Raw genomic sequence first — 22,779 nt, 5'->3', positions numbered from 1 at the left:
TCCCATAATTATGCTCTAAATATGTTCATTGTTTTTGTATAAATCAGCTCGGAAAACATGAAGTTCATCTAACAAGTACAGATGTCACTTACATTCCTCTGCATGGCAGATCCTCCTGGTATCTGGTTTTAAATGTGGCAGGCACAAGTCACTGGATAAGCCATTTTCAGTCATACACTCTACTGTTCTCTCCTTTACCCCTGCTCCACAAGACACTGAGCACTAGACAAGGAGAGCAATCAGCAGTTAGTTTAGAAGGCAGTTAATAATTGACAGAAGTATTTCAGTGAATGCCTTGGCAGTGAATACCTGCCTTTGTTTTTGAGGCAGGTAGCAAAAATCAGCTTACACATCTGTACTCACCTTGGTCCACTTCCCCACTCTCCAGGTAGCTGCTTGTGAGCATCCTTTGATGTTACAGTAATAAATGTATGGGGAGGGTGTCACTGGGCATTCGCGATATGCCACACTTCGAAGGCCGTAGGTGTGCTTGTTTTGAACAGAATGGATTCCAACGCAGTATGTGATCCTCTGTTGGTAATCCAACCCGCAGCTGGCTGAACACTAGAACAGAATCCCAAGTATTGATGTTATTCCTGTGGAGCTGAACCTTCTCACAGCATTGCAAACACAGATAAGTCATTTCCAACCCTTGTTCTGGCAAAATCATATAACATGATGCATGCCATATTGGTTAAACAGTGTGCAGAAGTTGAGGTCTGCTGCAATAGCGCACGCAAGGAGATAGGACATTGTATGCAGCTCTTGTCAGAGCTTACAGAGCAGTTCCCTCTCAGCTGCAATGTGCACATACACATACACATGTCAGTAGTGCAAGGAAAACAAGAGATTGAGCCCACATTTCATTTAAATCAAGGAAAAGATTTCTGTTTGCTTCAGTGAGATTGTCCCATAAGGACATTTCCCTGAGAGTCAGCAGAGGAGCCCTGTGGTAAGGGGCTCTAATTCTAATTCAGATGAAAATATGCTTTTTTTTTTTTTTTTTTCTCTCTCTGAATGTTTTACAACAGTATGATACCATTCAGTGTAAAGTTACACAAAAGAGATGCAAGCAAAATCATTAGTTTACCTGTGACAATTCTCCTGTGAGCACAACATATTTGGAGGGAGCTCTCCTGCAGTTTTTGATGGATGGAGGTTTTGTGGCAGGATTGCAGAAGCTTTCATCCACTTGGATCTGGTTTTCATCCACACACTTAACCTTCTGGTGTATTTCCTTTCTTCTATATGATGTCGAGCACTGAGTACGAGAAAAACAATCACAGTTTGTGTACCTAAACAAGTTATTTACAGAGTAAGGCTATTTGCCAATTGTCACACATCATTAAGGCCCACACAGCAACAACCTATATGAAATCTGTTATCATTATTGGACTGAATTATGTACTGAATCAAAATCCCTTTGTTTTTAGTGTTCAGATACTTCCAATCAGCTGAAAAAAAACCACAATAGCACTTCATGACATGACACTGTAACTGGTGGGTGAAATGGAGCAGAAAATAAATATGTCAGGCTAAATGATAGGGTAAGTGAAAAAGCTCATCTGTATGAAAAGTCAAAATAGGATTTCAGTGAAATATGAAACGAATAGCTTGGTCTTGAAAACAAAACATAAGGAATCCCTAGAAGCATGTACACAATATTACACTGATAGAGCAAAAGAAAACAAAACTGCTCTGGACGCTGAAACAAACCTGTTGTGATGAAAAAGGCAGACTCAAATACACAAACTCCAGTCTCAGCAGATGCAATAACCAATACCACTGCTTACTTACTGCCTGTTGATTCTAGTCAGAGACCTGAACATAATTTAACAGAAATTTGGACCAAGTCACAATCAATTAGGAGACTTGCCAAGGTTTGATATATAGGTCAAAGCTATTGTTCAAATTCTAATATTACTGAGTCAAAGTGGCAACCTGAAGTACAGAAAAGCTGTAAGGTAGAGCAGCTCTGCTAGATATAACCTCCAACATTATCAAATTTCCTTGTAAACCTTGAAGAGACTGCAAGATCTTCTTTAGGTGGTCCATTCCACTACTTCAGTTGTCTTCACTGAGAAAATGTTCTTCACAACGTCGAGTGAACCTCTGGCTTCACCTTCCTCCTGTTGCATCTATGTACCTCATAGCACTGTGAAGCCTGGTTTCATCTTGGCAACTTCTTTGCAGATATTAGAAGGCTCCTGCCACATTTCCCACAAACTACTACCTGGTCCCTTCAGCCTCTGCTCAGCAGCAGGTGCTCAGCCCCCATCAGCCTGTAGGATTTTTGCTGAATGTGCTCCCATTTCTCAGTGTCTTTCTTACACTGGGCTACCAGAACTGGGTGTAGAATCTAGACAAGATCTAACAAGTGCTGAGAAACAGGAGATAATCACTTTGTTTGGTCTCCTGGCAGTATCCCTGTTGATACAGCCCAGAAGGCTGCTGGCCATCACTGCTCCAGGAACACAACTTGCCTACTGGCAGCTGTCACCAGGCTCTGGGCTGTTCCTCCTTAGGGGGTCTTCATTCCCCAGACTATGTTCCACTTTTGTTTTGTTGAAATTCATAAAGCTGTTGTCATTCTGTTCTTCCATCATGTCTGGGCCACCCTGATGTCAGCCCTGCCTTCCAGCTACAAAGTGATCTCCCCACGTTGGTGTCCTCTTGATGAGAAAGCATTGATGCCCAAGGAACAGCTTTGCAAATTTCACTGAGGTAAGTACGCTAATGAAAGAAGCTGCAAAATGCACATGTGGGCTTACAAACCTCACCTGATGAAAAAGCCCTGAACAAGCTGAGAGCCAAGTAAACAATCCTTATGAAAAGCTTTATTTATCCTTCTATTCTCTCTATGTGAACAAGAATTGAAGGGTAAAACAATCAGTGATATGTTACTGACATGGAAAAGCAACAGTGTTAGTACATCAGGGAACAGCCTCTCGTCACTCCTTTAATTGGCAGGGCTTTTTGAGAAATAAAACATGACAAAAATTCTATTGCATTAGGCAGAAGTAAGGTGCTAACACCCAAGTCTTGCAACCCCCTAATCTTGCAACCTGATTGATTCCCTACTTTCGCGAAATGGTGAGGCCACAAACAGTATGGCAGAAAGTCAGAGAGAATCAGGAATGTAAACAAGAGCCCAATCAGAAGATCAGAAGATCTACAAGCAAATGTACCTCAGCAGCGGTGCATATGTCCATTAAGCCTTTAAAAAAGCCTTTAAAAACTCAATTCAGAAGGCGCACGTGTATGGACTTGTGTCAGGGGAAGTGTGGGTCAGAGTGTGAATCCAGTTGGCTGGTGTAGCTACAGGAATACCTCATCTTTTAATGGCATGGAGCAGCCCAGAATATTAGGCATACTAGGGATAATCCAATCATTAGGCAATGAGAACAGGCAGAAGAGCACTTTATATATTATTTCGGTAAGGATTCTTATTTTTAGTATGAAAATGCATATTTGATATGAGAATGTTGGTTATTGATAACAGCAAGCTTCCCAGCTGTGAGCTTTGTACATATAGATCTGGAAACTTTTCTGATATACTGTGACCAGTGGAGTAAGGAAATGACACATGAGCCCTCAGAGCAGAGACAGCTGGGCAAAATATTCCAAATTTGAGTACATAGTACTCAAGGGGGGAATACAGGAGGGGAACACAGATGGATAAGTACTTGAAGAGGTAGTATTAATGCAAGATATGCGGGGTTATACATGAATCTGATGAGAAAGGAATTGAGCACAGGAATTTCAAGCAAACAGCAATAAAAATGTGGAAGAAGTTATGAAGTAGTGAGATGATGTAGTGGAGCATGGTGCATTTGTTGTGGAGAGCAGTGAATACCCAGCTGGAATATGGAAGTATTTGATAGTAAAGGAAAATCCACTCTCACACACCAAAAATGTATTTTTCTGGTAAAAGAACATTCAACTGCTATTCTGCAATGTAATGGCTACAAGAAAGGTATCCAAAAGTGAAAAAAAATAAGAAAACTCTTTGCATCAAATATAGATCAAAATTGAAAGTGTTACTTACATTCTCCCATCCATCTGCCAGCCAGTGGTACCGCGTGCAGGCAGGCAGCCAACAGGGCCTGTGGTCAGCGGGCCGTGCATCGTGGTTGCACATTGCTTCACTCACTTTACCCATGCCCTTCACCTGACAGTAGATGTCCCTCTGCTGAATTCCCACACCACAGGATACAGAACACTAAAAATGATTGTGTAATTGTGAAATGAAACGGTCAACAGAATGGGGTACATCTCCATTATTCAGCGTTCTTGCACTTCACTGACTCTGCTGTATTATCTGAATAAATTTATTGTGAAAATGTACATTCGAATTAAAATAAAAGATATCAGATATATCCTGTAAGATATATGGAAAAAAAAATGCATCCACCTTGCCTAGATTGCTCTGTCTCCTTATCTTACTTCACAGTAGGAATAAAATCAGTGTATGCACATGCAAACGAGGAGTTAAAGATTTTGCGAGATCAAACAACTGAAAGTTTAGAACTTACCTCATTCCATTATTAAACTAAAGAATGACAATTTTGCCTGTTTTTTTAAAATGCAAACATTAAAATAGAAAAGAAAGAACCTCAATATTTCAATGTAGAAATATCTTGCAAATGGTGCAGCCTTTTGAAGTAGCACTAAGTATTTCAAATCATGATGAACTTAAAGGATTCAAATCCTACCTACCCTACATCTCTTTTCCTTCTTCTTCGTCAAAGTTAGCTTATTACAATGCCGGGATATGCTGTAATAAACATTCCATTTTACCCCAGTCAGAAGCACAACAAGGCCCCAGAAGCCACCCAATGACTCAACATAATCATGAAGGAGAAACCAATCTATCAAATCACAGAATAACAGAATTGCAGGCGTTAGAAAGGATCTCAAGAAATCATCAAGTCCAACAGCCTGCTAAAGCAGGTTCCCTACAATAGGTCACACAAGTAGGCGTCCAGATGGATCTTGTGTGTCTCTATGGAAGGAGACTCCACAACCTCTCTGGGCAGCCTGTTCCTGTGCTCCATCGCCATAAAGAAGTTCTTACACGTTTGTGTGGAACATCCTGAGTTCAAGTTTTAGGCCATGGTCCTTGTCCTATCGCTATACATCACTGAGAAGAGCCTGCTCTCATCCATTTGCCTCCCACTTTCCTTTAGATATTTACAAACACTAATCAGATCTCCCCTCAGTCTTCTTTTGCCCAGGCTGCTCCAGGTCTTTTATCATCTTTGTGGCCCTCTGCTGGACTCCTTCTGGAAGGAGTGGCCAATGAAATGTGGCCAAATTGAGATCAGTAATAAATAGCACCCTGCCTTTTATCACCACTATTTTGGAACTGAGCTTACAACCTGCAATAACTAAAGGCTCCATATTATCTTCTAAAAGGTCAGTCTGGGTCTTTTTAATGATTCAGAGAATCATGGAATCATTAAGGCTAGATAACACCAGAGTGTATCTCTTTCTGTAATACTACTTTTACACTCGCCGCTCAGGTAGACTCACAGAATGGTTTGATGTTGGGAGTTGGAAGGGACCTCTAAGATCACCTAGGTCCAACCTCCTTGCTGTAGGCAGGGACACCTTTCACTAGAACAGGTTGCTCAGAGTCCCATCCAGCCTGGCCTTGAGTGCTTCTAGAGAGAGGGTATGGACAACTTCTCTGGGCAACCTCACCACCCTCACAATAAATAATATCTAATATCTAGTCTCAATCTACCCTTTTCCAGTTTAAAACCTTTTCTCCTCCTTCCGTCAGTACCTGCCCTTATAAAAAGCCACTTCCCAGCTTTCCTGAAGTACCCCCTTCAGGTTCTGGAAGGCCTCTATAAGGTCCCCCCAGTGCCTTCACTTCTCCAAGCTGAAGAGCCGCAGCTCTCTCAGCCTGTCCTCATAGGGGAGGTACTCGGGTTATGGTCTTTAATGCTTGGGTTATTAGCACAGACCCAATTCTTCAAAGTTAATGGTTTTTTTATTCTTGGTTTTCAGTTGGAGTGTTAAAGCCTAGCAGTTTCTCTGGTGCTTAAACTTAGATGCATCAGTTTCATCAGGACATGTGAATTAGTTCAGTTTCTCAAAAAGAGAATAAAATACCTATTTAACCATAAACATAAACCCATGTTTTATGAGTTAACTCTGGAGAACATTCTTCCCCTTTGTAAAATCTCTGCTTGTAGCCCATTTTGGGGAGCAGCCTGATCTTTATTGCACCTCTTTCTCTTGACAGCCAGCAGTTCAAACTCTCTGTGTATCTGCTAGTACCAATTATTTATCCGTTCTTTTTTTTTATTTGGTTGGGGTTTTTTTGCTTGTTTGTTTGTTGTTATTTTTTTCTGAAGCAGGAATTTCTATTGTAATTCTGAAATTTTTCACTGATGGCTTAATACAGGAGAGTGAAACTAAAATGAATCACATAACCAAATGAATCACATAACCAAAATCTGTTTGGAGCATTTCATACTATCGCTGATCTATTTCTTGTAAATTGTAAAAGACAGAAAGGAAAAACAATGAACTTTTAATTTCTAGATTTAATCTTGCTGACACTCCCTTTCACTGAAGCAACTATGTTATGAATACGATCTTGCCAACTACCATTATAGAAGAACAAAATTATGGCAATTTTACATACTTCTTTCCATCCGCTGGCTTTCCAGGCAGGACATCTTCCAGCTCTACAGATTTTGTATGTCCGTGGTTTTTTTAAATGTCTGCAGTTTTCATCCTCTATTTTAGCCTGGAAGCTATTAAAACAATGCACATCACGATGCTTCAAACCTTTCCCACAGGAAACAGAACACTGAAAAGAGAAGTATATTAATTTACTAAAAGTTCTGAAGTAGTAAGAAAACAAGAAGAAACTTCAGAGTAGGCCAAATTGGACTCTAAGGAATAAGCTTCTGTATTATTATGCCATAATATCTACTGCACACATCTGAAGTCACTGCATAAGTTCTCTTGTACAGAGTATTATTGATGAGATGTCAAACATCAGTCACGTATTGTTCATTCATTCATATACTCATTGATAAATATCTGAGCTCAGCAAGCCATGCTGACAGCTTGCTATTGCAATCTCATGACACCCTCTAGCAGCCTTCTGCTTTTAGTAAGCATATTGCTGTTTTCATGTAAGCATTATGCTACCCATGGTTATTATAAGATTTAAACAAAGACAAATGCAGATCGTAGGTATGCACATGTATCCATAAGGCTATGAAACCATGCTTGTTCTGACTCCTGCCTTCTACGAGTCTTGGGTATCTTGCTGTATGAGGCACAGAGGCAAGGGAAGATGTATTAAGAAGTCATTATAGGTTACAGCACATTACTCAGAAGCATAACCATGCCCCTTTCATCCCCTGGTTCTTCTGTTTCCTCTAGAAAGTTGCTGTGATAGACCATGTTGCCACTTGAGCATCCCTCTCTCCAACATGAAACCAACAGAGCTGCAGATGTATTTTGTGAAACACCAGTGTGCACTGGATATGATTAGAGAGCAGATGACAGATATTTCTCTTCCAAAGAAAGAGCCATTTCTGCACTACCTCCTGGGCTGCAGTGAGGTTGGAAGTGAACTGTTCAGGCTGTCCATGTACCTGCAGAGCAGAGCACTCCCAAATGAAATGGATACCATGAGCTTTTTAAATGGAAGCACTAAAGTCTCATTTTTTCTTCATATACTCTTGTCATTAACCTTTCTATTTCAAGATATAGTATCAAAAACTTCTGAAGAATGGAGATACCTTCTGGAAATTTTTCTGTCTGGAAAGAAATATGCATACTTTACCCTACAATTTACCTTGTAATTTATTTCACACTTGCACAAACACTTCCTTTACAATCAGCTAGAGAATACTCAAAATTTAATTTCTAAGTGGCTGTGAAAAAGAAAAAGGATTTAAATATAGATTCTCTTCCTAAGTACATTCTCTACCTTTTGTCTTACATTGTTACCTATGTCACTAGCATTACACACTACTTAATTAAGCAATTCTGAATACTTAGGCTTTCTATTTTCTAGAAATGAAATTCAGCACATATAGTTTCAGTGCAAAACCTGGATGGAAATAAGCTTTGAAAATACAGAAATATGCCTTTTCCAGGAACAGGCTAAAAAAGCAATTCCCCTTATAGTACTCTGGTAGTACAGCAGGTGAGTCAGTTACCTTGCAAAACACAGTGATAGACAATATTTAAAGCAACCAAGGAAAGAAAAAATGCTCTTTTTTAAAAACTTTTTTTTCCCCCTCTCTTTAACATTCAGAAAAGCAAATGCATTCACTCTGGATGCAGACTATCTAGGATCATCTGTGGAAAATTCAAGAAGGCATCTAACTGTACCTATTCCCCTGGAAACAGGATGTAATCTGACTTCATTCTATAGATAATACATAAAAATAGCTCTGAAAGGGATTATCTGTCCCCAGTGTGCCTCAGCATCAGGTGCAGGCAGGCTCAGCTGTGTTCTGCACAGAACAGTGGCCCACTTTCAGCAAGAGACATAAACTGCTCTTGTCCCATGCAGCTTCTCAGTGTGACTCCTGACAAACAGGGGAGCACAGAGCCTTCTAACACAGGGCAAAAACCAAAGAAAGGAAAACGGGTCTGCTTAGTGCTGAATTGGAAGCTTTAATCAATATGAAGTTGGGGTGTGTCTTCTAGCTTTTCTGTAAAGATGGATTATAACTGCTGCTCAGCTCTTTGAATGAAAAATGTAGGTTCCATAGGAGATCCCAGATGGGGAATCCCAAGTCTCTAGAGACATCTAAATATAGCTTATGAGGTATCTGCTGTTGCACTCCATTCCCATCATCTGTATTTTCCTTAGAGTTGCGTATTGCACACACTGAGCTAGGTACCACCTGCTTGATTGCCCTCCTTTCAGCTGTAGATCATCAGGATTCTGTGATTGCATGGAAGTTCCATACAAATGTGAGGAAGCATCAGATTCTCTCCTGAGCTGGACAGAGGCTTTGTTCTTTGCTCTGGAAATCACTCATGTCCTTTTACTGAGCCTAGCCTGTAGCACATTTTGTACAAAGATGGATTTTGCCTTTCTTGAGCCTTTAGTCATCCTTGAAGCTCCTAATGCATTACTACACAGTTTGTGGAATCTCATCCTCTCACTGCCTAGTTCCCAGTCTTGTGAGATGCTCTGGTAATGATCTTCCCAAGGCTTAATCCTTCCAACTGAAAAAGTCTACCTGCACTTCGATCTCCTGCTGCTTGACTTCCTTCTGATCACTAAGTTTGCACATGGTCAAGACTAATGTAATCCTTGCAGTTCAAGACATCTATGAAGTGGCTTCATTTGGATAACATTCCACATGATTAGAGACTCATGGAAAGCACATTCTCTCATATATTTTCTGCAGATTGCACGCGTAGAAAAAAGGCTGTAAGAATTTTAAATCTCAAAATAAACACGAATCTTTTAAAAAGGGTACAAGTTGAATAAAAGTATCCCTGTAACCATTTTGCACAGAAATTCTAGCACTTGTCTCAACATTGGCTAAAGTAATATCTCCCATATGCCTCGTTCTTTTAAAAACATAAAACTGCAGTAAAAAGCTGGACTTGATTACTATTGTTCAAAGCCATTCCATGATGCTGGTAACTAGGATTCATCTGTTTGGCTTTTTTTTTTTTTTTTTCATAGCAATAAAATTCTACGAGGATCAGCCTGACAGAAATCCTGGTGCTTTCTGTGGTACGGACTGATTCTCAGACAGACATGCCATCATCATCTCTCACCAAATTAAGGCTTTGTCTGCAGCTGACAGATGTAGTTTCACAAAACCTCGGTAAAGGGTTTTTTTTTTTTTTGATGATTTGACTATTGATACTATTTCATTTCAAGTTTGTAGACTACGGATTATTTGGTGGATTTTGTTCTAAATTTTCCTAACCTTTTCTTTCAAGGCAGCATTTTGTGGAGCTTAGCTGGAGCTCACTGGGATTCCAGAGAATGAAAAATAAACCAGTAATGAGAAGCATGTAACAAGTTCTCTTTGTATTCACATTAGGCATAAGGAGATCTAACAGATGAATATGACCGAAAGTATTGCTTTGCCACTAAGAAAGGATAAAAGATATTTTAAATGTGTGCTCTAATACACATTTCTTCTTTTGGTTTTTTTTTGTTTTTTTTTTTTCTTGTTTCTGTTTTTTTTTTTTTTTTTTTTGGCAGGCATTTCTGCAACTGGATAGAAAGAATTTTTGAAATGACAGATTTTAAAATGGCAGCCTCCCCAGAGCAGTGGTCATAGCACTGAGTTTGCTGGAGTTCAAAAAGCATCTGGACAATGCTGTCAGACATATTCTGGTTTTAGAGTGATCCTATGTGGAGCTGGACTTGATGATCCTTGCGGATCCCTTCCAACTCAGGATATTCTGTGATTCTATGATACAAAAGAAAATGTACAAACCTATAAAATTAAACAGTAGTTGAGTTATCTGAAAACTGTGTTTTGATGATCTCTTGGTTAGCCCAAGAGTCTATTTGGTCTCTTTTAAAACTAAGCTAAATATAGAGTGGGAACACTACTGCACAAAACACTCATAAAGCACATCTTTGAGCACTACTCAGTTGAGTGTTGTTTCAAATTTTCATTTGTTGTATCATAATTAGCTCTTCTGCACTTGCCTCCTCTCTACTAGCCATATCTCCCCAAGGTTCCTTGTGATGCTTCAGCATGAAACAAGTATTTTTCAGCTGAAATAACTCACAAAGTTATCCTTCCCTTTAAACATGTAGAATACTGTCAAGAAGTAACACAGACTCTGGGATTGGGTCTCCCTGAATTCACGGATTCAGTGTCACAACTCTTCACTACGACAAGCACAAGCACTTGTACTATTAGCTCAAACAATCAGAAGGGACCAGGGCTAGAAAAGACCAAGCAACCCATCACTCCTGAGAAAGTATATTGAATTCCAGGAGGTATGTATATGATTTATTTTTATTTCTAAGTTACACACATTAACTACAGAAGTTACACTGAAGATTCTGAGTTATCTCATTGAGTACAGAATCGTTTAAAAAGTTAAGTGTTATATCAAAGTTATTGTAGATGTCTTGATACGATTTAACTAAGTCGTCCTTGCAGCTGCAATGTGTAAATCTGTTTTACTAGTTTTAAGGAAGCTGCTTTTGCAACTACAGCAATGAAGGGGAGGAAAGGTAGGCTAAGAATGACTTTGCACTCTGCATAGCAGGGCAGGAACCTGACACACCAGCGTTCTACCATTCTTACATCGGTTACCATTGCTTACAGGGTGTATCGTGCATGTGAACACCTGTGCACACCAGACCAGTCCCACTGTTTGTGTACAAGATTGTGGAGTACACCACAGAATGACCTAACAGTAAGTCTGAATGCTGCAGCTGAGAACAACAAAAGGCAACAGCAGCTCTTCCTAACAGAGAAGCAGCTCTTCTCCATAGCCACGTTTTTTCTGCAAAAGGATTGTGTACTCTGTGGTCCATGGATAGGCAGTCTTTGTCTGTCTCATAAAATTACAATTTTGATTCAACTTCCATTTGAAAAAATGACCAATTTCTGAATAAATATTTTTCAAGTATATTGATTCAACATCATATCACAGAATCAGAGAATGTTTGAGCTTGGATGCAACCTCTAAGTTGGTCTGCCCCAGCCCCAGCTCAGCAGGGGCACCCAATGCAGGGTGCCCAGGCCCAAGTCCAGGTGGCTGCTGAAGGCCTCCGAGCCTGTGCCAGTGTTCCAACACTGCACAGCACAGCAGTGCTGCCTGGTGTTCAGAAGTAACCTCCTGTGCTTTCGTTTTTTGCCCATTTCTCCTGTCCTGGCACTGAGTACCACTAAAAAGAATCTGGCTCCATTTGCATCTTTCTTTATTTATATTATTTATATTAAGAGATTTTTTTGGCCCCCAGAACCTCCCCTTCTCTAAGCTGACAATTCCCAGCTCTCTCTGCCTTTTTTATAGGAGAGGTGCTCCAGCCCCTTAAATCTTCATGGTCCTACACAGGACTCTTCCCAGTACATCCAACGTATCTCATGAGCTGTCAGAACAGATGGCAGAATTGGAGTGAGTACTTCAGGTATGGCCTCATCAACAGTGGAGGGGGCTATAAATGAGAAACAAACTACAAACATACATACACAGAAAAAGTAGAGATGAAGAAGGAATGAAGAGGATCAAAGACAGACCTTCTAGGGTTGATGTAGAGAGCAGGAAGGCAAAGCTGCTATGTGAAGGAGCCATATGGAATCTACTAGGAATGTGTGTTAACATCTTCCTCTTAAAAACAAAGACATCCCAGTTAAAAAAAAAAAGACACATAGATCAAACCTTTCCATTATATTAAAGTCAGTCCCATCAGGACAGATCTTGAAGGGAAGGGAAGTTGATTTTTTTGCCTTCAGAAATCAAATTCTGCTAATGATACTAGAGGCAATTTAGCATTTAAAATTGCAACCATGCGGTCCAGATTTCTTTGTCTCGTGCAGCTGGAGGTAGTGTTAATAAGGGAAACCTTTCAGCAAAACAGCAATCTGCCTAGATGGCAGATGAACAACCATATTCTGTGCAGCTGTTGGAAAAATCAAAATTGTAACTCCTGAAGTTCCACTTAATGATCATCCACTGCATATCATTTATTCATTCAATTTGTGAATAGGTTTCAGTTTGGCTTATTTCTGACATCTCAGCAAAGCACTTCCCATTACTTCAAACTCAGCAAAATCAAAACAGAAGACTGTTGTTTGAAATCCCTGTCAAGTCTTTTCTGCTCATGACAGATATCACCATTTTGCCCATCACTGCCTAAAGACTGGCATCATTTTTGATGCCAGCTGCAGAGCATTTGATTTTACTCTGCCTCTATCTTTAGATCCTGTTGGGCCCTCACTTGTACAAGTGTAAACTCAAATAATTGTGCAAAGTACTGCACTTTACAGGTGTGCTACTTCAGCTGTCCTCTTAAAGAAAAACATTCAGAAAACATTTCTTTGTAAGTGAATGATCATACTATACTTACTATGTAACTACTTCTCCTGTATTTTCAAAGTATGTTTATTTTCTCTACAAATGTAAAATACATTGTTAGTTTTCATTTTAAGAAATAACTAGTTTACAGCTTACAAAGGACAATTCTACTGTAGAGATTTAATAAGTGATATTGACATGCTCATCTTTGTCATTTCAAGTGAAATTCCTTAGCTCTCCAAGGAGTGAGCCAGTTTATACAAAGCTACCAAATGAGAGCTATCACATCTGCAGGAGTGACAGAACGCTCTTTACTCTCCTGTTTGTTCTGGAAACTGCTTTAAAACAAACAAATACATTCTACAGCTAGAGAAGAGTGTGCACAGTGGATACCACACAAGCTCAGATACAAACTGTATGCTCCAAAATCTTTTTAGTGATTTCCCTCTAGGAATCTTGCTTTAGCAATGGAGCTGGACTACGTGATCTCCAGAGGTTCCTTCCAACCCCTACTTCTCCGTGATTCTCTGGCTTTGTTATTCTGACTAGATGTTTCTCCCCATTCAAAAGAGAACCCAATTTTCTTTCTAGATAAAGTCTAACTCATTTTCTTTCAAAAGAAAAATGATGTGCCTGATTTGTTTGGAGGTGACTCCAATACTCCACTGCAACAAGGAGTGTGAAAATTCCTTATGCCAGGAAAAACCTGAAGCTTGAGATTAATGAAATAGCAACCTTTCATATAAATTTCAGGTGGAGTCTAAAAAATCCTGATTGTATGATTCAAAAAGGAAAATCTTAGCACAGATAATATTTCATAACAAGGAACCAAAATTGACACTGATTTTGGACAAGAATAAGTTCACATGGCTCACAGCAGAGGTTACCATTTCCCCATTTTCCATACGAGTACAATCCAAGCCACTGGGGAACAATTACAAAGAGAACATTTCACAAAGATTATGGACATTTCAGTGTGAGTGCTGATGGAAGACTGTGGCATGGTATAAGAGAAGAAAAGGAAAGCAAGATGAACAGAACAGTGGCAAAAATGAGGACATTAATAGGCTTTACAGAATAGTTGAGTCAAAGTCCAAAATCATATTCAGATGTCATGACTTCTCCTCTAGATATTATTTTTCTTTCAGGTTTCAGTCTTCTAAGAAGACTCTTAGATACTTGGACACAACATAACCCACAGGATATCCATCTGTTCATGCGAGGCATGCTAGTGCTATCTCACAACAGTGAGATGCAAAGACAAGCCTTGTGCTAACTGAAGGTATTTTCTGATGCTATTAACGTGCTCTTGATTATTATGAATATTTAAATATAGCAGTCACTACTTCACAAGTAGGTGATTAATGTATTCTCCTTCAACAATGACAACGTCTCACATTTGGTATCTCATTTAACACTTCTTTTATAGGCTCTATTTCATCTCTCTGTTACAGTAAAAAATCATGTATAGTTACTCTTCCTGCCATACTTTCTCTCAATTAGAATCCTCTGCATCTGGTTGCCACATGAGAATCAGAAAAACAATGGTATTTCTGTCTCCTTTCAGCAGCCATTTGGCAAGATCTGCTGTCTCACGTGCAGGTCTTAAGACAGGCCTCAAAGTGTCACTGAAGGGTCTGCACATGCTTCAGCTAAGAACTTCACCATCAGCTCTCATTCAAGTAACATTATTGCTGTAATTAATCAGAGCATATATTAAAACAATGAGAAGTATGATCAGCTTACATATTTGCTGGGGGAGAAGCAAGAGAGGTGGGGGAGGGGACAAATAAGCTGCATTGCTCAATCAGCATTTCTGCAAGAGTGTATCTGGTACATGTGTCTAACTTTTATCACCTTTCAGCTGCATGATATATACAACGGAGACAGATGGCTGAGGAAAAGCAACAAGCAAAAATACAAGAACAGCAGGAAATCAAAGACCAAACCCAGTCAATTCTGCCTCACCACTCCTTCTGAAATTACTGGCAAACAGGAACAGAGGTAGAACCTCACTTTCTGAAAAATCTTAATCTACAGATACACGTTTGTGTTAAATTCACAAGATGGAATGATTATTCTGCTCTTGGGTTCTTTAGGAACCTCCAAAAATATCCAGTGCGGGCATGTTTATCACTGCATTGTTGCAGATGGCAAAATTTTGTCTTGTCTTAGCAAGTCTTACTCATTCTTTTTTTCCCCACACAAACATACAACCCAAGTAACACCTTTACGTAATTAAATGAAGGCAGCGGGACTGGAGACAAATTATAAGAAACAAGTATCAAGAAAAAAGGAAGGCAGGGATGGAGATAGGAGACCTTAGGAAATATAATGAAAGCCAAAAGAAAAGAAACACTTTTTTCCCCCCTAATTTCAAATAAATGGCTAACTTTCCAGACGCACTTCCCAAAGGGAGAACAAGGGGTGCACTCAATCAAGTCAGCAGTTGTGCATGCCACCATACCCACCCACCTCAAAAATAAAACAACACAAACCCACATACAAAAACAAACAACCACCCAAAATTATAACCCAAACTGAATTCATGATTACTGTCAACAACAAGACACGGTTTAAGGGTGCATCACAGGGGGTGCAGCTCATGCCTCTTGAGACGCTTGGGAAAACTGAGCAAAGGCCTGGTAATGACACAGTCTGCCTTCTCACTGAACAGTAAAGTTTGCTCATTAGGAGTGACTTTTTATGACTGGATCTTCACAGTAAAAGATGGACCATATTTTTAATGACAGAGGATCTCTTGGTGTGAGGTCTACACTTTCAGAAACAGAAGAGTTGCACAGAAAAAATAATTTGTTTATATATTTTTCGCTTTTTAAACTTCACTTTATCTTAAGATACAGGGTCTTTTCAACAGAATACAAAAATAATGAGATAACAGTCACACCATGGCAGACCAATTTTGGCTGATTTGCAAAAAGGCAAACATGATCAAAAGGAAACATTGGATCTCCGTAAATGTAGTCTTTGATTTATCATTTTCAATCATGTGAACTGCAGCAAAACAGTAGCTCATAAATTAAAGCAATATGTGCTATGTGTCATTTCACTTTTTTTTCATTTGATTAAAAGTTAAGGTTTTGTATATGAACTTTCCAAAAAAAGTTGTAAAATTAAGTGTATACTGGGATGACACGGTTTTGTTAAAAACATTTCAAACTCTTTAAAAGCATAAAAAATGTAATTAAATATCAGCTAAAGAATTGGAAAAAAAAAAACCACACACTTTAAATATTAATTGGGCAAGAATATGAGTTTACAAGTATAACGTAGGTAATATGAAATGCATTTCACCCACCTTTGTATGTGTCTTCCAGTTTATCTTCAACCTAAGACATTCTTCTGTATATTTTCCAATTACTTACAGACCAATCTTTCCAACACTGCATGCAGCCATGTGCATAAATGTTAGCAAATATGCAAGCTTCTGAAGGACTAATTCATCAGGAAATCTAAGTGCCTAAGCCTGCTCTCACTGAAGTGCAAGGGCCATAGATACATTCATGCTAGCACATCTACTGATCAGTATAGCAGTCTATCTTAGTGGAGTAGCCTGTATCCCACAGTTACCCATTTTCTCAGAAAGGACGGGATCTCATAGAGAGCTACGGAATGCGTTGGGAATTCTAATGCATGCCAGCTAAACAAGATATGCATGTATTAACCTTCACAAATTTTTAACAATATTAAATGCTTCAGTCTATGTTTCATAGCTTTTAAATTTGGGCCTCAAAACACTTTGGGGCAATATTAATGAGCATTGACTGGGATTCTCAGAACTGCCACAGGCAGCTCAGAATGGTTTTTCCATGGATCCGACCACCCAGAACCTGTTAGCTTTTCTGAATGCTCCTACACTACAAAAAGAAATAAATGCCTGAGTAGTCTTATTTTCAATGAATGACTATAAATACTTAGGAATGGTATTAAGGATGACCAGGATCACCTGCCATCCTCTTCTGGGATATTCCTTGTTTTACTTTGTTTTCCAACTAGGTTCCTTCTTACTTGTACGTTTTCAAAAGGACAGGTCTGAAAGCTACACAAACTTGTAAGAGTGCTTTAGTTTTTTGAGATTATACGAGTTGCGCGTTGTGTTACGACCTTCAGTTTTGTGTCGTTTGTCACTGAGTGGAGGCAGGACTGTACTGTAAAATTACAACTCCAACGTAAGTTGTTAAATAACCATTATCTTTAAGCTTCATAATCAAAGATCAGAGACAATGAGTTCATCATCAGAGATCAACTCCTTATTTCAGTCTAATTGTCCAACAGGATCAGTTGCTGCTTTTATCACTAACAAAGTTCACATTTTTGTTGTTGTTCAACTTTAGGAGCTTTTTCAAATTTTACAGCAACCTTTAATCTTTTACACAGGAAATTTTAAAGATGCTTAACCCCACGAAAATAATGTCAGTAAAATATCACATGACGTTCATTGCGCACAGAAGTTACTCAGTGCTAAAAACACTTTCAGCAAAAGAAGTTAGTTCCTTTTTTTTTTTTTTTTAAGAACTTTAAACATTAGCATTCCTTAATAAAAGACATGTTAAATATAAACACAAAGCCACACAACATGCATTGAAAAAGAAGGGTTAAAATGCAGCTGTATTTCACAGACACAAATCACAGTCATTAAATTAAATTATCAGACATACATTACAACTTATTTATTATTTCAAGCTATACAGGCAACATAGCACCAAACTGGAGACATTTCCTCTAAATACGATGAACAATACACATAAATATTTGTTTTTGAATTTCTCAAACAATTATTTTCTTTTGTATTCATTCAGAACTGCCCTAAAAGAAATCCACTATCCCAAGCCTGTTCTGTGACATTATTTGGGTAGTGACATATGTTATCGATTATCTCTGAAAAGACATTCCCAAGTTCCAGAATTTTTAAAAATGAATAGCGTATGCTAACATTAAGATTTCAGCCAGAGGGATATTAAATAAATGTGCTGTATTGGTAATGAGGTATTCTGAAGTTTGACATTAGGCAGCAGCAGAAGTAGAGGTATAAGGCTGAAGCTGGTTTTGAAAACCAAGTTCACTGATCCTGAATTCCCTTTTAATATAAAAGATTATCTTCAAAGATATAAATACTTTTTACACATAGAAAAATGAATGAAGGCACTTATCATACATATCTTTTTTTTTTTTCTTTTTTTTTTTTTTTTTCATTAAAATGGAAACAAATACACATTCTACTTATGCAAGTTTGGGCTGCTTCTGCTCCTGCAGAAGTTGATGGGAGGCCTGGCAATAACATCACTGAAAGAGGACTGGAATGATAATTTTTAGAAATAAATTTATTCTCTTGACTTCTTCCACTAGTGCAAAGACAGAATTCTATGGAAATCTTTCCAAAGCATTAACTTGACAGAAAACTGAAAAATTAGAAAAATAGCCACGCTAGAGACTATTACATTATGTGTCTGAAGGGTAATAAGAATTTCTGACACTTAAAGCTAACTTAGAAAATGAATTGATCCACTCGATATGCCTAAACTGTGAAATCACAAGTCAATTACTGACAAAATTAGATGAAAATATTAAGACAGAGGAAAAAAACCTTGTTTTAATCAAAATTTCAAACAAATGTGTTTGTCTTCTGAAAGGGCTAAATATTATCTGTAACAGTGATAACAAAAACACCTCAGCACAACCAGATTTATACTGTTATCCCAAAAAAATAAAAACCAAACAGAACAAAAGTAATCAAAGAAAAAAATCTAACATTCCTGAATCGATTTTTTACAGGACTTTTAAAATGTAATTTGAATGGTTAGCAAAACACTCCTCTGGGAGGATGGATTTCTAGACCAATACAAGGTGTAATTGACCTGGCTGGTTTGTTGTCAGTGCTTTGTTATTTTAATAGTGTTTGAACAGATGTAAGAGCACTCTGCAAAATCACTACTTTTGGGAAAGCCATGCCTGTTCACTTTTAAATTAAGGTCCCTTTCATCACAGAAAATATTTTCTAAAACTTTAAAGTAAACAAGAAAAGAAACCTAAAATTATTATCTGACAGAACAAATGCTATCTGGAAGGCCTGAGGACAAATTATTCATACATCTTCACTTTGAAAAGATGGATGTATCACATCCCAGCTCACAAGAAGAAAAAGGGCTAGAAAGTAAGATATGACCATTTAAGCAAGAGAAAAATACCAAAACTTAAAAGAAATTGAGATTTAAGGGGGAAGCTTCAGGTAGTAGTTCAATATAGTGAAGTCTCTTAAAGTCTCCATAAAAAGCCTCTGTTAAGAAAAGCTCATTTGGTCAGTCATAAAAAGCCTGAACAGCAGAATAAAGAGTCAAACAAAAAGTATGTGTAAATCACCTAGTCTGTTCAAGTACTGCACCAGGGCTTTTCCACCAGAAATCCCTTAACTCACTAATGTCAAATTCTTTCCCAGCCAAATATTGCATTTCACATGGGAGGAAGCAGCTTGCGTTTGGGAAGCCCTCGCTGTATCTGCTGCTACAGTTAACCTCTGCAGCCAACCAGGCCTTATTCCCTGAAAACTACTGGTGTGTGACAAACATGTCAGTTATTGGATTTCTACATAAAATTCTAGTTAATATTACTGTGTGCTAACTAGAGCATTTGATTCTCTAGTACAGTTAATTTACATTGGTGTTATTCATGAAAACTTTGCAAGACTACATGTAAATGCATTGAAGGACTGTTACATCTTAACCATTTAACTGACTAACTGACGATTTGATTGTATTCTGACATAAAATACTGGCAGGTAGTTGTTGGTCAATCGTTTGGCTAAGAATGCTGAAGCATCTGGATATGGGACAACACAGCATTCTTGAGCTAAATAAAGACAGATTATCCCAAAAGAATTATAGGAGAAAATTGTTAAATCTTGTCATTGTGGATAGTTTTAAAGTCTCTGCAAATCTGTAAAACTTTCCCTTTTCATGCTTGTTGTAAAAAAAAAAAAAAACAAAACTTATCATTAAGACAGAAAAGCACTATGATAAAATATAATGCAATAAATCTCAGGTATTACCACATGGAGTAAACACAAAAACCCAACAATTAATTGTTAAAAATAAGGAAGAACACAATAAAAAACCTGTATTAGAACAAAGCACACTTAGGCAGCTGTCAGAATGCTATTTTTCTTGACATTAGATAATGTGACATATGGTTTCCATACTTTGTAGCTTGTAATTTACTCATTCTTTTGTGTAGTTTTGGATCATTGCTTCAATCCCTTCACCAAAGACTAGAACAGCCTAAGAGGGAAATATCCACAGCCCAAGTTTTTACTGGTGGTACAACTCCATTGAATCAAGCAGCTACGCAATCTATCTACCTCAAGTATTATTTAAGTTATAAACACATTCTAAATATGTATATACAGCAAAATATGTATGTATCATAATTTGCACATATCAAAATTGAGGTAGTGTACTTAGATCTAAGCCAATCAGGCTAAAATATTATCTTGAAATATTTGAATTTAGGGATGATTCTACAATATTGTATCAACTTCACTTACATTAGGAGTTGTCATGAATATTCATAGCACCGTAGAATCATTTGAGCTGGAAGGGATCCTTAAAGGTCATCTAGGTTAAATGCCCTGCAAGGAACAGGGACACCCACACACATACAGCTAGATCAGGTTGTTCAGAGCCTGGTCCAGCCTGACCTTGAATATCTCCAGGAATGGAGCATCCACCACCTCTAGGCAACCTGTTCCAGTGTTGCACACAAGGCAGTCATTGAGAGTCCCTTGAGAGCAGAGACTGTGTGTAAACTCACTCCATTTTCTCTGAAATTTGATACAAAGACAAGAAAAGGAACAGCATTATTCAGTTCCTGGTTGGAAGAAAAAAAAGCCAAAAAAGTAAGTTACATTCTACAAATAAAACATTGTTAGAGTCTCTCCAAGACCTCCAGATGAAATGAATTAATCTTTCAAGCAAAAGGGTGTGTTTCCTAGCACTCTTACTTGTAAAAACCAGAGTCCTTCTCTGGTTTGGATGTTATGAATATGTAAATTATGGACTTAATCAAGTTTCAAGAATTCAGTCAATGTTTCTGATTCTGATTAAAATTAATTAAATAATTGCTTACATTAATTTATGCTTGAGCCATAATTTACCTCTTCTCTCATGCTGTACAATTAGTAGTAGCTTATTATTCATAATGTATGTACACAAAGCATTATCCCAAGATGAAGAACTATAAATACTTTTAATGGTAATTTTTGGAACAGAACTGAACATTAGCTGAAGTTTTTTTTTCCCCATTCTAGAATAAATTTTCTTGTTTCTGAGTTAGAACCAAGTATAAACAAGCTTATTACCATAAAACAGAAGTACCTAGCTTGCACTGAAGGTAGAAAGATACCCTAACACATCGCATATCTCACTTTGACATTCAGAATCTGTGCTAAGTGGTTTTTGTAATGTTCACTACATCAATAGAATGGAATTAAAGTTAATCAATAATTACCCAATTCTCTGAAGTCAAAAGCTGCCTTCTTTGAAATACAAGCCAGCCACAGAAATTTCTGCATCCAGGATTGTTATTTCTATTGCATAATTATAAATCCTCAAAATTTACTGCTAAAAAGTCCTAGAAGAAATGCTTTGTAAGCGTGTACTGGACACTGCAAAAGCCTTTCCTCCCAGAGCAAACACTAGAAGTGCTTTTGCCTGCCTCTCATATCTCTGAATGTTACTATTAAATTCAGATAAGGAAATGGGTATTCAAGACATTCATTTGTTGCTTTGGAAGATAAACATTGTTTTGAAGAACTGAACTCCGAATAATTTTAATAACTTTTCTTCCCTTGGAAGAATTAAACTTGCTCAAGCAGCCGTGCATTACAAATCACTAAATGCCAGCTCATCATGGTCTGCTGTAGATCAGGTTTTTACTCTAGTCTGGATAAATTCCAGAAAAATCTTTGCAGATACTGGGAATCTATTTCCACTTGAACATAAAATTCAACAGGAAACTCTGAAAAAGCTGGAATAATCAGAGAGCTAAAGCTTTAGTTCAGATGTGGTTTAGAAAAAAAACCTACAGCTAAATGAGAAAAAGGGTTTTTTAAGTTTTTTTTTTACACCCACTCTGAACTGGCTGGGCAGAGACAAAGCCAGTGTTCAGTGAGGTCAAAGAGTTATCCCACATGAAGCAAGTGCTTAAAAATTCCCTTGCTTCCAATCTCCCTCTCCGCTTATTATATTTATGCCTGAAGACAAAGACAACACAGTGAGTTAATGGGAAATTACAATGCATGTATGAAATCTCATATTTCAGTTTCTAGTTAAGTTTTGACACTGAATGTCACTGGTAGATACAAAAGTCTAAAACTTTGTGGTTCCCACATTTCAATATTACTCAAAAATACGAACAGTAATTTATCTTGTTTTTGCTATATTTATAAAGAAGAGTAAGTATAGATATGACACACTTGTTGATCCTAGCCTCTAGAGAACGTTTAGCAATTAACAGCACCCTGTATGAGAGCACACTGTAGTCCAGAAAGACACAGGATAAGAACAGTCATAATCTAAAGTCAAATCATCATATCACAAGTTAGCCACCCACAGGTAAAGGCTAGACAGTGCTGTTGGTGATAGAGTACAACAGTGTTTCTGAGACTAAAGCTGCTATGGCTCTTTCATGTTGTCCTCATGAAGGCTGTGTATTGGGAGTATTCAAACCAGCTAAACTACAGAAAAGTGGCAGCATAGTCTG

The 22,779-nt window shown here is 38.0% G+C and overlaps 1 protein-coding gene across 1 annotated transcript in view; it reads right to left on the bottom strand.

The window, feature by feature from the left end:
• ADAMTS20 (ADAM metallopeptidase with thrombospondin type 1 motif 20) overlaps positions 1–22,779 on the bottom strand; it is a gene marked incomplete at both ends in the record, with an annotated part of 83,517 nt that overhangs the window by 5,417 nt on the left and 55,321 nt on the right. The window contains 5 exons of the mRNA XM_079536146.1: positions 93–222; positions 364–564; positions 1,091–1,261; positions 4,049–4,222; positions 6,662–6,829. Of these exons, the coding sequence (XP_079392272.1) occupies positions 93–222; positions 364–564; positions 1,091–1,261; positions 4,049–4,222; positions 6,662–6,829 (844 nt within the window). The remainder of the gene's footprint in view (positions 1–92; positions 223–363; positions 565–1,090; positions 1,262–4,048; positions 4,223–6,661; positions 6,830–22,779) is intronic.

The sequence above is a fragment of the Tetrao urogallus genome (assembly GCF_951394365.1).
Source record: "Tetrao urogallus genome assembly, chromosome: 1".
Lineage (NCBI taxonomy): Eukaryota > Metazoa > Chordata > Aves > Galliformes > Phasianidae > Tetrao > Tetrao urogallus.
Note: the sequence above shows the minus strand (reverse complement) of the source record. Positions and strands in the feature narration are given on the sequence as shown.